Source organism: Wyeomyia smithii, chromosome 2 (assembly GCF_029784165.1).
Source record: "Wyeomyia smithii strain HCP4-BCI-WySm-NY-G18 chromosome 2, ASM2978416v1, whole genome shotgun sequence".
NCBI classification, from domain to species: domain Eukaryota; kingdom Metazoa; phylum Arthropoda; class Insecta; order Diptera; family Culicidae; genus Wyeomyia; species Wyeomyia smithii.
The window spans coordinates 10315893-10332291 of NC_073695.1; the positions used below are offsets into that span (position 1 = coordinate 10315893).

The 16399-nt window shown below is 39.9% G+C and overlaps 1 protein-coding gene across 2 annotated transcripts in view; it reads left to right on the forward strand.

The window, feature by feature from the left end:
• Window positions 1-16399, forward strand: part of LOC129726076 (RNA-binding protein Musashi homolog Rbp6) — a 1668991-nt gene that overhangs the window by 1062393 nt on the left and 590199 nt on the right. For both annotated transcript variants that reach the window (XM_055682685.1, XM_055682686.1), the window contains exon 7: window positions 14058-14150. In XM_055682685.1, coding sequence (XP_055538660.1) covers window positions 14058-14150 — 93 coding nt within the window. The remainder of the gene's footprint in view (window positions 1-14057; window positions 14151-16399) is intronic.

A 16399-nucleotide genomic window follows, 5' to 3' on the forward strand; every position in this document is an offset into this window, starting at 1 on the left:
GATGGCACATGGTCTAGCTGGTTAGCAGTTCTGCTTATATGAAAACATCGTGAGATTATTTGTTAGTTTTCTGTGTGTATTGGAATGTAGAATGATCAAATATCCAGAATGATGCTCAGAGACCATAAATAAACCTCAAGTACTACTTGGGAATCCAATAGGGCGCCTTCCGATTTTTAGGATACAGCCCAAAACGGGCGAATACCATCCAATATGGCTACTCTCGGAATCAGGACGCCAAAAATCAACTTCAGGCACCACTTAAAATTCCAATTTGGCGACTTCATGTGTCTGAAAAACAATCTACAATGTAATTTTCGAACCCAAAACACCGTTTTTAAATTCAAGATGCCTTTAGTTTCTGGAAAATAGTCCAAGATAATAAAATACCATCTATTTTAAGAGTTTCCGGATTTGGGATGATGTTCAGAGGCCGTAAATCGACACCAGCTGGAATTTTGCAATTTAAGATAGCTAAAATGGCGTTTTCCCCGAAGAACGTCGGATACGTTGAACTGGTTTATATAATTTTTTCAAATTTTTTTTTTAAATTTAGTTGTTCTGAGATAGATTTCCGTAAGAAATATTTTGGATGGAAACGTGTAATAACCAATAAGCTCAAGTACACCGAACATCATCGAAAAAGTTCAATTAGCCAGTACAATTAGTTCAATCACCGTCATTTCGCCACAATAAGGCCCGGCAATCCGAGCCGCGTGATCCGGTTCACCTTCGCAGCAGGCAGTACGAAGGCACGAAACCCCGCCGACTCCGATTCCGCGCGCGCCGTGACCCGCCTTGGAAGCCACCTGCTGGCGAATGTTATTTATACCTAATCAATGTCGATCGTGCGGCGTGTGATAAACGCTTATGGCTTCGGAACTGGCTGCCCTTCACACTGTTGCTATTCCTGTTTCCACGAATAAAACTCATATTACCACCCCCAAGACCTGCCTCGGCATATGCTGCTGCTACACCTACATTACACCCCGGAAAACTCTTGACAGATGATACGGATATATGGGGCTCAAAGCTAGCGCGGGTTGCACGGTAATTAATTGCCAAGGCGCGCACTGTCTGCTCGCTCGGCTACACCTGACTTTAGCGCGCCGGTTGGAAGACAAGAAATAATTATTTCTCATTAAATTAATTTGAATTTAAAATTTTTCACCGACTCACTCACTGCTGCTGCGTCTGATTTGCCAGCACAGCTATTTTGTCCATTTTTTGCTGCCATCCTACTTGCAGCCGAACTGTGAAATCCTTCTTCTGTCTTTCGGCGTGGAACGATGAGCGATTTTCCGCAAGACTGTCAGTCAGTCAGTCAGTGGCGCCTCCTCTCGGGAGATATGTACACGACGAAAGATGAACGTTAAAATTAGCGCACATAACTGGTGGCATTTTGTACAAAGGCAATATTGTGATTCAAATTACCAGGGTTTGAGGGGTTCTAAACAGGCTTCGAGCCATAAAATCACCATCCGGCTAATGTAATATTTATGATTTATTGTTTCAATCATTACATGTAAATGAGCCTGCCTCCCGGAGCCGCGTAAAGAATCTAAAAATCGTCAAAATACCAATCAAATCATGTCCGCTGTTAAATCGTTCCCTTCCCGTCAGATTCTACCTTCCTTTTGATGGTTGTCTGGTTGTCATTTCAATCGAACCAAACGGGCGAAGACAGCCAGCCAGACCTTCGTTATGTTTCGCCATTCAGCAAAACGGCAATCCAATTTTGAAATACAAATAAACCATAAACATAACGAAGAAAAAACAAACGCTCCAGTGCCGGAAAAGACGCATTTCGTACAATTTTTTATTGGTATAACGTGGCGTCATTCCACTGTGGGTATCGAAATGTACCAATAAGGGTTTCACTCGTTACCCCAACTGCTGGTCCCTATTAATGTGGCTAGCGGTAGGAACATTTACGACGCCTGGTGGCGACAATTTCGCGGTAAGCCGATTGCTTATATTGATGCTGGGCATGATCTATGGGTTTTACTATTGCCGGTTGTGCGCAGTAAATTGCTTTTCTTTTTCGTCACTTGGGAGCAGTGTGTCGAACAGTTGACATTTTTGCATGACACCGTATCGAAGAGTACTGTTGCCTCTCTTGCAGACTGCGACAGCAGCAGCGTTCAACTGTACGCTTCTCTATTTGAGCGAATCGTGTGACTAGAAGCCAACACGGACGGTTAACGATTTTTTTTTTTTGTGTCGATCTCCGGCCGCTTCAAAGTCTCGATTGTCGCACTGTGCGAATGACAATAATTAGCAATCATGCAACAGTTTAGCACAGAAGTAAGATGAAAAATAAATAATTTATATATATGTACTGCCGAAAAATATCATCACTCGTGTACACCAGAAGATTTGAATCCCAGCTACTAAACTTTTTTATTCGGAAACAGTTCGCTGTAGCGAAAGTCTCATCCAAATTTAGCATATTTAAGCAAAAGTAGGGCAATAAAAACATGAATCTTACAAATTCAATTAACGTCCTCGGACCCAAATAAGAATCGATGCTAAGTAAATTGATACCACTTCAATTCGTAATAAATGCAATAAATAGCACAGACAGCTACAGTCAATAACACACGAGCCAGAGATTGTCTATACAATGACAACAATATCAAGAGAAGTGAGCGAGAGAATTGTTGTTCATATTGAATTCGTGACAAAAAGCAAGAGATAAAGCAGATCGTATGAAACTTCGGTGGCGGCTACTGTCGCGTAGTGTTTCATTCCACAGTGGTAATTACAAAAATCTCGCAACTGTCGTGTGAATACTGTAGCGTACCAGTACATTCCCCCACCTTGCTTGGGAGGATTTTTCCCGTTATTGCTCTTAGTTGAGAACAATGCGTATTGTGAACTATAAATGACTTCGCAGCTTCATGATAAAATGTAGATTATAGCGTACCGAACTGTGTGCTTAAATTAAATTAATTAGACAGCCCACGCCCGAGAGTGTGGCAAAAACAAAACTTCATCCTACGCAGGCTAAGATTATCCTACTAAGAACTTTTGAGGTACATCGCAAACAAGATTTTGCACTTATTCTGACGTCCGTGTGAAGATCCGAGTGGATTCACTGGCATAAGGGATGGCCTTATGCCCTCCGTCTGGGTTCCTTAGGTTCCTCCACCTCCTGTTACCAATGTTTGTGTAGGCCATATGTAAATTTGCTCATCATGGGAAATAATTTATGCATAAATGTATTATTATTTATTTACTAGCAAACACATCAGCGACACAGTTCCCAGCTTAGTTTGATGGTTCAAACATTTTAGCGAGAGTCGCATGCTGTAGAGTTTTACTGCTGAATGTGCTTACTCACGCTTACTGGCGAAGGAGACGACGCCTGGCACACCGAAATCTCGTTGCCCGGTAGGTACGGCGTCGCCCCGAGGAACCTGAGCAAACAAATAAAATTAAACATAAATTCTATGTAAATATTAACCCAGCAGAAGTTGCAACAGAACACGGCAAGTGCCGTGTGTTCGGGAGATTGGGTCAACTTGTCCCGCGCTGTTTGCTTCTTAAAGGCACGAGTGCTACGTGTTAAGATTTACTGCGGCCCGGCCTTCCGAGCTGTCCTGTGCTGCACAGGGAACAGCCGAACTGACAGTTGAACATAGGAATGCTTTCGGGGGCTTTACTTTGGAGATTATTTCCGTGCGCAGCCTGCGACCGTGAAAACGAAGACAACGACGACGGCTCAGACGGTTTATGCGGAAGACAATTGCCCTATCGGCTGTAGTGAATAATTAATCGACTAATTGTAGAATACTGTTTTCGGCGAAAAGCAAGCAAGTAGGGAAAAACTTTTTTCTGCGTGAGCAGGGTCAGTCAATTTGCAGGTTGGCAGCACCTGCCGCAGGTCGGTGGCTAGCTACTGGCTCTCTCAGCAGATGACAAAGTCAGTTTCTTGGCGATCGGAAGTGGAAAAGCGAATCATAAACCCTTTTACTACCCCAATCGATAAGTTTTCCGGAGCCGGTTTGGTCGTAAAGTGTTACGCGATGTCACAACCAGTCAATGTCAGCGAGCTGATAGCGCAGTCGAATACTACTTGCAACAATTTATCACGAGTCATAAGTACTACGGTTGGATGGTTGAGAATGACGCAAAACGTAACCAATTGGTAACCAATCATCGACAGAAAGTTTTAGGGGCGTGAGTATCCGCGTTTAAAACAAAACAATATCTACAACAGTAAAAGGGTCACTGGAGGGGTTTAAATATAAAGCCTAAAGAGTACTTAAGTTAAAGAATTGCTTATACAAGCCAGGAAACCAGGAGTCGAGCTTTTCGTTAAATACGTCTAAAAGTTATTCATAATAAACAAACAAAGAGCTAATATGTTATTGTGAAGCGAAACAGTCAATGTAGAGTGTAGAGACCTTGAAAAAATAAAAACTCTCGTAAAGAGAAGATGTCAGAAATTTACAAACGACACTCTGAAAGTCATCAGAAACTTCAGTTGTAGCTTTGTTTTTAGAGAAACGGCAAGCAGGAACGTTACAGGTTTGTACATATCTATACAGAGCAACACACTTCAAAAGACTTATCAGAGCTCCAAAGTTGTGACAAAGTTAAAAAGTAGATGTTAGGAATCGGAGTGATTTTTAATTAAAGTTGTTGAATTCTTCCAACAAATTCATCAAGACTGAAGGCATATTTCCACACATTTCACAGAGTGTTGTTAAAGCAAATTAAATGAATTCAACTTAGTGGATGAATTCAACTTAGTGGAATCAACAACCAGACTAAAGCAGTACAAGACTTACGATGGTTGAAAAACAACCATTTAGACAAATACGACACAACTAAGTGAGTGACTATGTTAAGTTCTGTACTATTGTAGCTTGTCGTGTGCTTCTTTTTTGAAAAAGACTGTAGAAGTCACACTCCCAGAAAGTCGATTTTATTCCAAATAAATTGCTTCTAGGTAACACTTAATCTCGATAGTTCACGGATTTTTAAGACGTTTCCAATAAAAAAAAACGATATCGAAAATGTCATGTTATTTATTTTCATTGGTAGAAAAGTGAAACGACTTTTCGAAGTTCGATTGCAAATGCTAAGGTTATCTTATACCAGGGACTTGTAATAATGACCGCTCGGAATTAAGCCTGTTGCCAGATGGATTTTATTAAACAAATTCTAATTAATTCTAACTTTCTGTAAAACCGGAGAGAAACAACTTTTGTTCCGAGTTTTCTCCCTGTTTTGACTTCGTTCCTGTCACATGTAGATCCAAAGAAAGCAAAAACCTACTACTCCTAGCTACTCTTCTTTTTGCCTTCTTATTTTGCTGCTATACGGTCGTCGTTGTTTGCCATGGGAAACAAGGTGTCTAGTGTCAGAACCTAATTCCGGCGAAAAAAAGTCGGAAAAATATATTACACACACTTAATTTTTTTTTGGCTGGGTATCGGTAATTTATTGCCGAGAACGGCTCCACTGAGTACTTGGTTAGAAAAATTATGACAGCTGTCACAATTTTTCGTTAATACATTATGAAAAATGTATCAGTCAAACTGCTGAGAAAAAATCGGATAGTATGTCAGTTTCCATCTAAACTGATCAAATTTTGTTACGTAATTTTCGAACGAGCCTTCGGATCAAATTGATATTTTCCATCAACTAACTAGAGCTTCGTAGCCGCAAGGTTACAGAGTCCGCTTTGATATACGAGTGGTCGTGGGTTCGAATCTTAGTAGAATCAGGCCATTTGGTTGTCAAAAGACTTTAACAAGGGTTCATTCTCAGGCTCTCTACTACATACCCTTCCTTCAAGCTGAAATCTATAGTACCCTTGCTGACTTTCATCCTAACAAAAAAATCCCTCTTATAACAAAACTGTTCTGAGTAACGTATAATAGTTCTCTTCAGGGAACTGTAATTATGACGCGGTCTTGGCTGGAGGAACGAGGTTTCGATAAGGCTCCTTCCTCTTGACAAAATAGGTCCTTCTTATAATAAAACTGATTTAAGAAATATTTACCCTCTACAGGGAATTGTAATTGGCGATATTGGCACGAGGAACGAAGTTTCGATAAGACTCCTTCCTCTTGACAAAAAGTCCCTCTTAGAATAAACCTGGCCAGAGAGGAACGTTAGGTGTAGCCTCAGTTCAGGGAATTGTAATTTGGCGATATTGATAGGATAGAAAAGAGGCTCGGTATAGTAGAGCAGTAAGCTTGAAATAAAACGGTAAACTCTCACACACAAGCACTGATATAAATAAAAAAGCGTATCATTCACTTCAATAGTGATACTGCCAATAATATGAAGTGCGGAGTACAGAAAACACCTGGGCACAATAGATCAAAATGTCTCTGGTCGCAGTGATGAGTCCACACAGAGGAAAAAAAAAACTAGACTCTAAGCTATTTCAAACGCGACTAAGAACAATCGAATCGGTTCAGCCGATGCTGAGAAAATCGAAATATATTGGTCGTAAAAATGTAAGCAAAAATGTTTGTGGCAAAATTAAGTTGTTTCTTGTTCAAAATAAATTCAAATGTTGTATGTGTGGAAAACCACACACCAGGGTAGACAACGTAAAAAACGTTAAAAAATCAGCCCTACATGCAATAGACCGCTAACCTCATGCCCTGAACGAGGAACGCTACCTTCAATTCCTTTGAAAAAGGCCACAATCAACGTCCGAAACGTTGGGTGTAAATTGAATTGATGTTCCGATTATTTACCGAGCAGTTTTGTACCGATTTATAGACCCCTCCTTCACTTTTTGCGAATTTATGAAAACACCTTTTTGATTTTCGGGAATTCCGGGACCCCGAAGAGCTACAAGTGATCTTGATGTGTAATTTTGAAGGATTTTAAAAGTAGTATGGAATTACGTGGTAATTTTTTTTTTTATTTAAAAATTAATTTTCAATTTCTTCAAAATACCCCTCCAGGAATTTGTCTACGCACGAAAGCGCTTCTACATAAAAAGCTGCAATCGTAATGGTATCCTAGCAGACGTTTGTGTAATCGGAAAGGAGCATCTGTTAATGATGTAACACGAAAAATCCAGTTCTAGACTCATCTTCACGACGAGGCTACAGATGGGTGTTGGTTACTCTTTTCATGTCAGTCTTCTTTTTATTTAACCGAAACTGAACTGAAACTGAATTGTAACTGAACTAAAACCAAAAAAAAAGGCGAACTGAAACTGAGTTTTAATTGAACTGGAATTGAAATAGAACTAATCTGAAAACTAACTGAAATTGAACTGAAACCGAACTGAAACTGGACTGAAACTAAGTTTTAACTGAACTGAAACTGAACTGAAACTCAACTGAAACTTAACTAAAACTGAATTGAAACTAATCTGATACTTTAATGAAACCGAACTAAAACTGAGTTTTAAATAACTAAAACTGAATTGAAACTAAATTGGAACTGAACTGAAACTGGACAAAAACTGAATATAAACTATACAGAAACTGAATTGGGACTGGACAAAAACTGGACTGAAATTTGACTGAAACTGAATTGAAACTAAACTGAAACTTAAATGAAACCGGACTGAGACTGAGTATTAAAAACCGAAACTGAAATGAAACTGAAATTAAACTGGACTAAAACTGAATTGAAACTAAATTGAAACTAAACTTTAACTTAAATTGAACTGAAACCGAACTGGAACTGGACTGAAACTGAATTGGAACTGGACTAAAACTGAATTGAAACTTAACTAAGAAAGAAGAAATTGAACTGAAACTGGACTGAAACCTATCTAAAACTGAACTGAAACTTAACTAGAATTGAACTGAAACTGATCCGATACTTAAATAAAACCGAACTGAAACTGGACTGAATTTAATTTCAAGCTGGACTGTAACAGAACTGTAACAGAACTGAAACTGAGCTGAAACTTAACTAAAACTGAGTTAAAACTGATCTGATACTAAAATGATACCGAACTGAATCTGAGTTTTAAATAAACTTAAACGGAACTGAAACTGAATTTAAACTGGACTGAAATTGAATTGAAACTGAACTAGAACTTAACTGAAACCAAACAAAAATTGAACTGAAACTGAACTAAACTGGACTGAAACTGAGCTAAGAATGAAGAAATTGAACTCAAACTGGACAGAAACTGAATTTAAACTGAACTAAAACTGAACTGAAACTGATCTGATACTTAAATGAAACCGAACTGAAACTGGACTGAAACTAATTTAAAACTGGACTGTAACAGAACTAAAACTGAGCTGAAACTTAACTAAAACTGAGTTTAAACTGATCTGATACTAAAATGACACCGAACTGAAACTGAGTTTCAAATTAACTGAAGCTGGACTGAAACTGAACTAAAACTGGACTGAAATTTGGCTGAAACTGAATTGAAACTGAACTGCAACTCAACTTAAACTGAATTGAAACCGATCTGATACTAAAATAAAACCGAACTGTAACTGAGTTTCCAATTAACTGAAACTGAACTGAAGCTAAACTAAAATTGAACTGATACCGAACCGAAAATTGAGCTTGATTGATCACCACCGTGAACTGAAACCGAACCGAAACTGGACTGAAACTGAATTAAAACTGAACTAAGAATGAAGAAATTGAATTGAAACTGGACTGAAACTGAACTGAAGCGCGACCAAAATTTGACTGAAACTAAATTGGAACTGAACTGAAACTTAACTAAAACTGAATTGAAACTGATCTGATACTAACATGATACCGAACTGAAACTGAGTTTTAAATGAACTGAAACTGGACTGAAACTGAATTGTAACTTTACTAAGAATGAACTAAAACTGAACTGAAACTGGCCTGAAATAGGACTGAAACTGAATTGTAACAGGACTAAAACCTCACTTAAACTTAAGTGAAAACGAACCATAGCTGAACTGTAACCGAATTGAAGCTGATCTGATACTAAAATTAAACCAAACCGAAACTAAGTTTTAAATGAACTGAAACTGAACAGAAACTGAATGAAACTGGACTAAACTGAATTGAAACTGAACTGAAACTGAACAGGAACTGAACTAAAATTGAACTGAAACTGAAATGAATCTAAATTGGAAACCTACTAAACATGAATTTCAACTGAATTGAAACTGAACTGAAACTTAACCGTGACAGAACCAAAACTGAAATAAGACTGAACTGAAGTTATACTGAGACTTAACTGAAACTGAACTGAAACTAAAATAAACTAAACTGAAACCTTATTGAAACTTACTTAACTGAAACTAAATCCGTTCAACTAAAACAAAATTGAAACTATAGTTAAGGTAATGTGGAACTTAACCTTCTATAGATAGTGTCACAAGTTATCAAAACATTCGCAGTATTTAAAAAAATAAACAGGTTTGAGATTTGTAATGCAATCGTCCAAAATGTTTTGAAGTAAAAATTATATTTTCTAGCCGAAAATGGTGAAAAAAATTTAAATTGAAAGAACTATTTAAAACCACTTACGTCTTCAACGTGGTTAACGTATCGATATCGAATCTATCAGAGCACTTTGAAATGACTCTTCAAATAATTCTAGTGAATTTTCAAATATGTTTTAGAGGTTTTTATTTGAAGCCCTAACTACTTCGAATTTTGAAGAAAACTAGAAAATTTATGTTTTTTTACAAATCTACAAGTAGTTTTTTATTCTCCACGAAACCAGAGAACATTTAAAAAAATATAAATGATAAACGAATTTTCATCGAATGAAAAAATGCTCAAAAGATGGCGTCATAAATTTCTAGAACACTCTTGTGAAGAATTCGTGTGCTGAAGATTGTTTTGCTAGTAATTTTTTTTTTTTTGGGGAATGAATTAACCCTCTAGTGCCCAGTGCCGCCTTTAGACGGTCTTCAGTTACACCTCTGAAAAGCTTCAGTCAATACTTGAAAAATGTTTAAAAAAAATTCATAGTGATTTTTTGGAAGTAAAGTGTCGTTAAAAGATTCTGTAAGATTTGTTTTAAAAATGTATTATAATATTTTTAAATCCGTCATCAATATATTTATAACTCGTCGAACGAATCGCCCTAGGCGACCCGTTTATTGCTCGAGTCGCTGCGTTCACCTCTCATGCTGATGCAACAGGTGATCATATCGGCGTTTCATGCTGATATGATCGCACAGCTTGTATGTTTGCTCATATTCTGAATGATGCTTGGAAGAAGTCTATTACTGGTCAATACAGGTTTTGCCCCGGAGCTGACACTGGACGAATATGAAGGATTATAACTCTTTAACCTTTAATTTGAATTTGGGTGAGCCTGGCCAGCTCAGGAGTGCCTCCAAAGGCCGCAAAGTAATTGCTTACCAAGTTCGTTGCCTCGACGTTTTCTAGCGGAAAAATTTCACTTAAGTCTCTCTTAAGTTTGGAGCAGCAAAATTTACAGGAGAGGAACGGTAAAAAAAAACTGCAATCTTCACTTTTTTCGGTTTGATCTCAAGGTAATTTTTTTCGCTTTTGTCGACCAATCTGACAATCATTATAAACCTAAGAGTAACAAATGCCAAAATTAGTTCTGCTGCTTTATTGTTTATTAAAATATATTGTCTAGATACATGTTGGTATCATTTTGCAAAAGAACGCCCAGTTATGATGCCGCGCCGTAAAGTTCAATACAGTTTAATTTAAAGTTTATTTCGTGCGTAATTTCGTGACCTGACTCCCAGATGACTTTTAGTGTAGAAAACACTCCGAATCAGTTTCACAGCACTGCAATGGCAAGGTTTCACCGATGCGTCAATATGTTTCATTCAATTTCAAACCTGATTCCCTCCTTAAGCTCAAAGCAGTTCCTATATTACGACTACCCAGTGATCCTTTTATTTGCAACTTCTGTTCCCCTTTACGTAGGGGGTAGCAGCAGCGAGGGAAGCAAGCAAGTTCATCCCACTCAGCCCACTCCTACTCATAGGTCATTTCGAGGGATTTGCATGCCCTGAAACGTGCTCTGGGTGCAAAACAAAGCTGATTCCCGCTGCCTCGTTTTTCTTTTCCTGTTAGTGTTTTCTACCATTAAAACAATAACAAAGTTAGGTAGCGAAACAAACAATCAACATTTTTCTACCCCGAAAAATGGATGGGCGGCAATATCGAGCACCTCGTTCAGTCCAGGGGTTTGGGCTTAAATGGGATGAACCCCAGTTAGTTAATTTATATTCTACAGCAATTGGAGAGTAATTTATATTTACATTCGGAACGTAAAGGCAAACATTCGTTGGATCGAAACGCAGGCCCCAATTTGCACATGCCGGATTTGGGGAAACTAAAATGCATGCGAATGTGATCGGATGTTTGGAATGGAGGAAGTGGAAAAAGTTTGCCTTATTGATTTTTTGAAATATATTTTAGGAGTAAAAAAAACTACCAAACTAGTCGATCAAGTTGTTTCGCTTTAAGTTACGTAAACTGAATGAAGTTGAATTTGCATCGTATGATTAACGCATTTAGAATCACTGAATAAATCAGCACTGTTGGCGCCTTAGTGACCGGCAATTGTGAAAGCAATTTTCAATCAGCCACCAACGCCCCGGAGGAAGCTGACAGTCGTAGCCTAATTAGTCGTCGAGGGTAGCTAATTGAATTTAGGTCTCATTGAGTGGGCACCTGCGGAATTATTTCTTCGAGTATGCAAATGCACGTTAATTTCCCTCAGGGACTCAGGTGCGACGATGATTAGAACCAGCTTCAAGATGCCGGAAAGAAAATGCTATTCCGAGGAAAATTCAGCGGCTAAATCCATCACTTCCATTCGTTCGTCATTCATGCAAACGCCTCCGTCAGCTGACTAATCGCGCTGCGTGTCTTCCGATGTGCCTCCCTTCAGGGTACGGGCACGGAAAGTAATAAATTTCAACCTTCCGTTCATATAAATTTTTTTCACTCCTCGTTCGGGAAACGGCAACACCTGCCACGCGAGGCCGCCCGGTTCGTGCCGATGTAAATCTGCGCCGCTGACATTTGGCGTAATTTATTTCGGAAAATAATGTTCCATGTCCGAGCGATGGTTAGATTTCTGTGTAACTGAATTAAGCAGATTCGAGCCGGGCTCGGATTCGGTGGAACGATGTCAATCATCCCACAGTCCACACGCTCGCTCGCCGCTCAGAATGGAAACCCAATTCGAAAGCTCTGTCGGAAGCCGCTCTAAGCTCTCCTGTTATCTGATATTTATAGTTGTGTGATTTTTTATAAGGGTGAAATTGAAAAATAATAATTTGAAAAATGTCTTTATGAATACTTAATAGTATTAGCCCCGACGCAAGAGCTCCAATCGAAGCCCTTCATGGGAAAGAGATAGAAGACGGAGGTTTCCAATCACATGTGTGTGCTTGTATGTGCGCACGCTGAAAACTGTAAATGGATTTCGCCAGTATCTGGCTGTTGGTTTTTCTTGCTGGGAGGATTCCACCCACTCGCCACCGAAACGACTGGAAGTGGAATTTCATATTGTACTATGATAATATTATGTTCTGGGATTTGGATGATGAAGTCGAATAAAGACATCACTTCGACCCGCCATTCGTAGGTGGGGCCCGAGTGCTGAAGAATGATTGGATTGAAGGAGTTAGTCGGTCTCTCGAGCTTTCGCTGGCTAACTTTCAGGATAAAAAGTCGGGGCCACTCGTTTAGAAGGGATTCTTTTTCAGCCTTTTCACTCGTCGAGAACTCGGATGAGCTTACTTTTCTACTCATAATGTGTATATGCTACACTGTGTATTTTTAATATTCCATATCATACCGGTATGAATTTGTTTCCGGTTTGTTACCGGGGAAAATGAGTGCTCCGGCGGCCGGCACTTGAATGTGTGCTTTTCCCAACCAGAAAGGTTGATTGGGTTCCATGTTTCACACCATTAGGGGGTTAAAGTACGGGTCGAGGCACGGTGATGGTGTCGAGTGGCCAGGCTCAAAGTTGGAAATCAATATTCGCTAGTGTGTAAAACAAGAGAACCCTCTTTGGTAATAATCGTAAAAAAGTTGCATATGCGAATTGGTTCCAGGGGTTTCTTCGCTGTTTGTCGTTAGAGATTTGGCAAATTCATGTGAGTCCAATGAATTTTTGATCTGGCATTCGGCTTGAGCAAAGGTAACGATGTATGACTAGAACTGATATAATAGTTATTGATAAACGCATCATGTTATTGGTGTTACTCTTCCGATTTTGTATTTAATTCAGTTCTAGCTCACTTTCAACACAGTTTCCGGTCAATTTCAGTTTAGTTCAGAGAAAATTTATTTTCTCTAATCGCGATCATGAAAATGGTCACGGTCGCTATGTAGAATTATAAAATTTGACTCATAATTCTACGATCTCTTTTGATCGTTCGCAACCTGCGACAAAATTGCGAAACCAGCAACGGAAAATAGGAAACCCGAAAAAACGACTACCGATCCCTAGCGATTCTAATCGACTGAGTGCAAGCGTCCGCAAACCGATTCTGCACACATTCCCTGGCAATCGAAATAAATAATAATAAAAAAAACTCACTTGTCGACCGCCGAGTCGCTAGCCACGAGCGGCAAGAACCAAGTGCCATTATTACGTCCGGAAAACGTCCGTTGCCCCCCTTTCCAGTCCCATTCCACCTTCATTACATACTCATGAGCCACACAATCGGTCACGATTACACCATAAAAATATGTTCGCCATTTATACTCACTCACTCTCGCTGCTAGCTTTCCAGTCCAGAACCGGCTGGCAGGTTTCATTCTTTTTCCGACGCTCACACACACACAGGGAGTGAAACTTGTATTTCTCTCGGCCTTTCTTTTGTTTTATTTTATTTTATTGCCTCGCCAATCGAAGATAATTTATCACCATTTCCAACATTGAGACGTCTTTTGCCCCGAGTCGGATTCTCCTGCCCCTCGATTGCAGCAGCGCAGATAATTTATTGGAACCGGACGGTCGTTGCGGCAGCATCGTTTTTTTTTTACGTATACTGTTACGCAAACTTCAATTGCTTCCACCAAACAATCAAAACTCCGTGAAACTCGGCAAAACGCTGACTGATCAATTTTTTCTTCTTTTGTTTCCCCCTTTGCAGATGGTGACGAGAACGAAGAAGATATTTGTGGGTGGTTTATCAGCGCCAACCACGCTGGAGGACGTGAAAAGTTACTTCGAACAGTTTGGACCGGTAAGTATTCGTTTGCACCTCCCCGTTGCATGTGCTTGAATCAGTCGGCTTATCAGAGAATTACAGAGCAAGCGCATAAAACAACAGCATCACACAAAAAAAAAATCGAGCGAACAGCAGAAAAACAATGTTTCCGCTTGGCCGAAGCCGTAGGCAGGCCAGTGTGCCGGCGCGCAGTCGGGAAAACAATTTTAAAACTCGGCTTAAAAGTTTCGTCTCGCTGATCCAATTGTCCAAGCGAATTCCCCGAAGCGATTTGGTTCGTTCAGACAAAGTCGTTGCAAACAACCGAGAAACTTTTTTGTGAGCGCGCGATTTTTTTTAGTTCTTTTGCGGTGATGCCTGTATGCATCGGTCTCCACCGGAAACCGGAAGAAACCGAGTGGGAAACCCTGTTTTACCTGCACCACTAGCGAAGTGAACGAAGCGGTAAGAAACCTTGTTTCCGGCGCGATCAGACTTGCTGTTTTTTTGTTGTTGTTGTAAGATTCCCTGTACTGGGAATGTAGTAAGATTTTCGCACAACTAGCTTTCGTAAATCGCAACTACCCTTTCCACAAAGTACCGGACTGCTGCTCCACCGGCAGAAGGGTAAGCCTGAACTAAAATGTTTTAATGTATTTAAAACTAAAATTTAATTCGTATTAGTTTAACTTCATTATATTTCATATTATGAGAAGTGAAGGAGTTGAACAACAAAACGACTGTGGAAAGGTGAGGTGTATGTTTGTCGGGGAAAAACTTTTCTCCAGAGGCAAACGCTGCTCGCTTACAGCAAGAAAGGTAAAGAGACTTCGGGTGTAATACAAAACTGGCTGCTCGGTGAAATCCACCTCTATTATGCTGCGTGGTAAGAGGGGGGGGGGGGAAGGGACAATTTCTCCGAAACACGATAATCACCCCTGGAGAGCGGCACACCTTTTATCATGCCAGCGCTGTTGTCGTCGCCGTTGTCGGCAAGTTGTTCCTTCGGAAAGGAAATCGCAACCTAAGCCAGATACGTGCGTCTTCCGGGACCGGGCGGGATGTGGGCGATGTTCAAACATACCGACATGACAAAAAAGTGGTAAGTAAAACCGAAACCAGAGCAATAACGATGCGCTGCTGCCGGTGCTGGTCCTGTCGGCGCTGCTGTTAGAGACTCTCCGGGGCTCGGGAGAAGCTGTAGAAGGTGCTAAAAACCCCCTAAATGATTCGCACTTAAATCGAGTTGGAAGGATATTTGGAAAACTACTACAACTCGTGGCAGCACCGAGGCAAGTTTCCTGTTGCTGCTCGCTTACTCGCTTGCAAGCGGTCGGAAGCGCTGAGATACCCACGAAGTAGGAGGGAGGGAAACTTTTCCTGTACTGCTCGTTCAGAAATTGTTATGAACAGGATATCTAATTTAATCATGTCGTTTCATTTGTTACAAGTTACGGACGATGATGGTGCGAAAGTTGCTGCTGCGAACAACGAATTACAGCGCGCAGCGGAAGTTGACGTTGATGAGGCTAAACTTCAAATGGGTATGGTAAACAGCACGGTGAACAAATCTTTTCCGCCGTTTAAGCCCACTATAGTTGAGTGATCGCGGGTCGATGTTCACGAGTGGCAAATGGCGTATCACTTGTGATTGTGATATGCTCAACACGCTAGTAGTTATTGGATGAAATTCAGTTTGATTCAGGGAAAATATCTGAGTTCGATGCTGTCTCTCTTCAAGATAGCGTTAAAACTCGTTCACAGAACTAAAAAACAATCACTGTTAATTTGGTGAAGCTCTACCGTGTGATGAGACCCAAAATTGCAATATCTGTTGATTTCGCTGATTGCTTACGAAAATACTACTGAAATGGTGATGCAGGACAAGTATGTGTATATTGATTTTAAATCTTGTTTACCATATTCCACTACGCCGTGTACCTCCAAGAGTTATAAGGGCTCCACTTTCTAACGCGTTAAGAACAAGAATGAAAGCGAATTTTCTACATGCTGCCTTTTGTATCGAGTTGAGTGTAGATTTTTGCAATGTGGGCGGAGCGACGCAGACTCGAGAATGAGAAACGGAACAAAACACCTTCGATACTAGTGAGTGATTGTCATGAGCACCAAAAGAAAATGCAAACGAGTTTGTAGCTTTTAAAAGTTAGTTTTTCATAAATCACGCTTGGGCATCCTGAAAACAGTTTTTTAAGAAAATCGAAATGTTCTACAAAATTGATATAAATAACATTATCTTTCAATGTAGGGCTGATCGCCTTGACTTT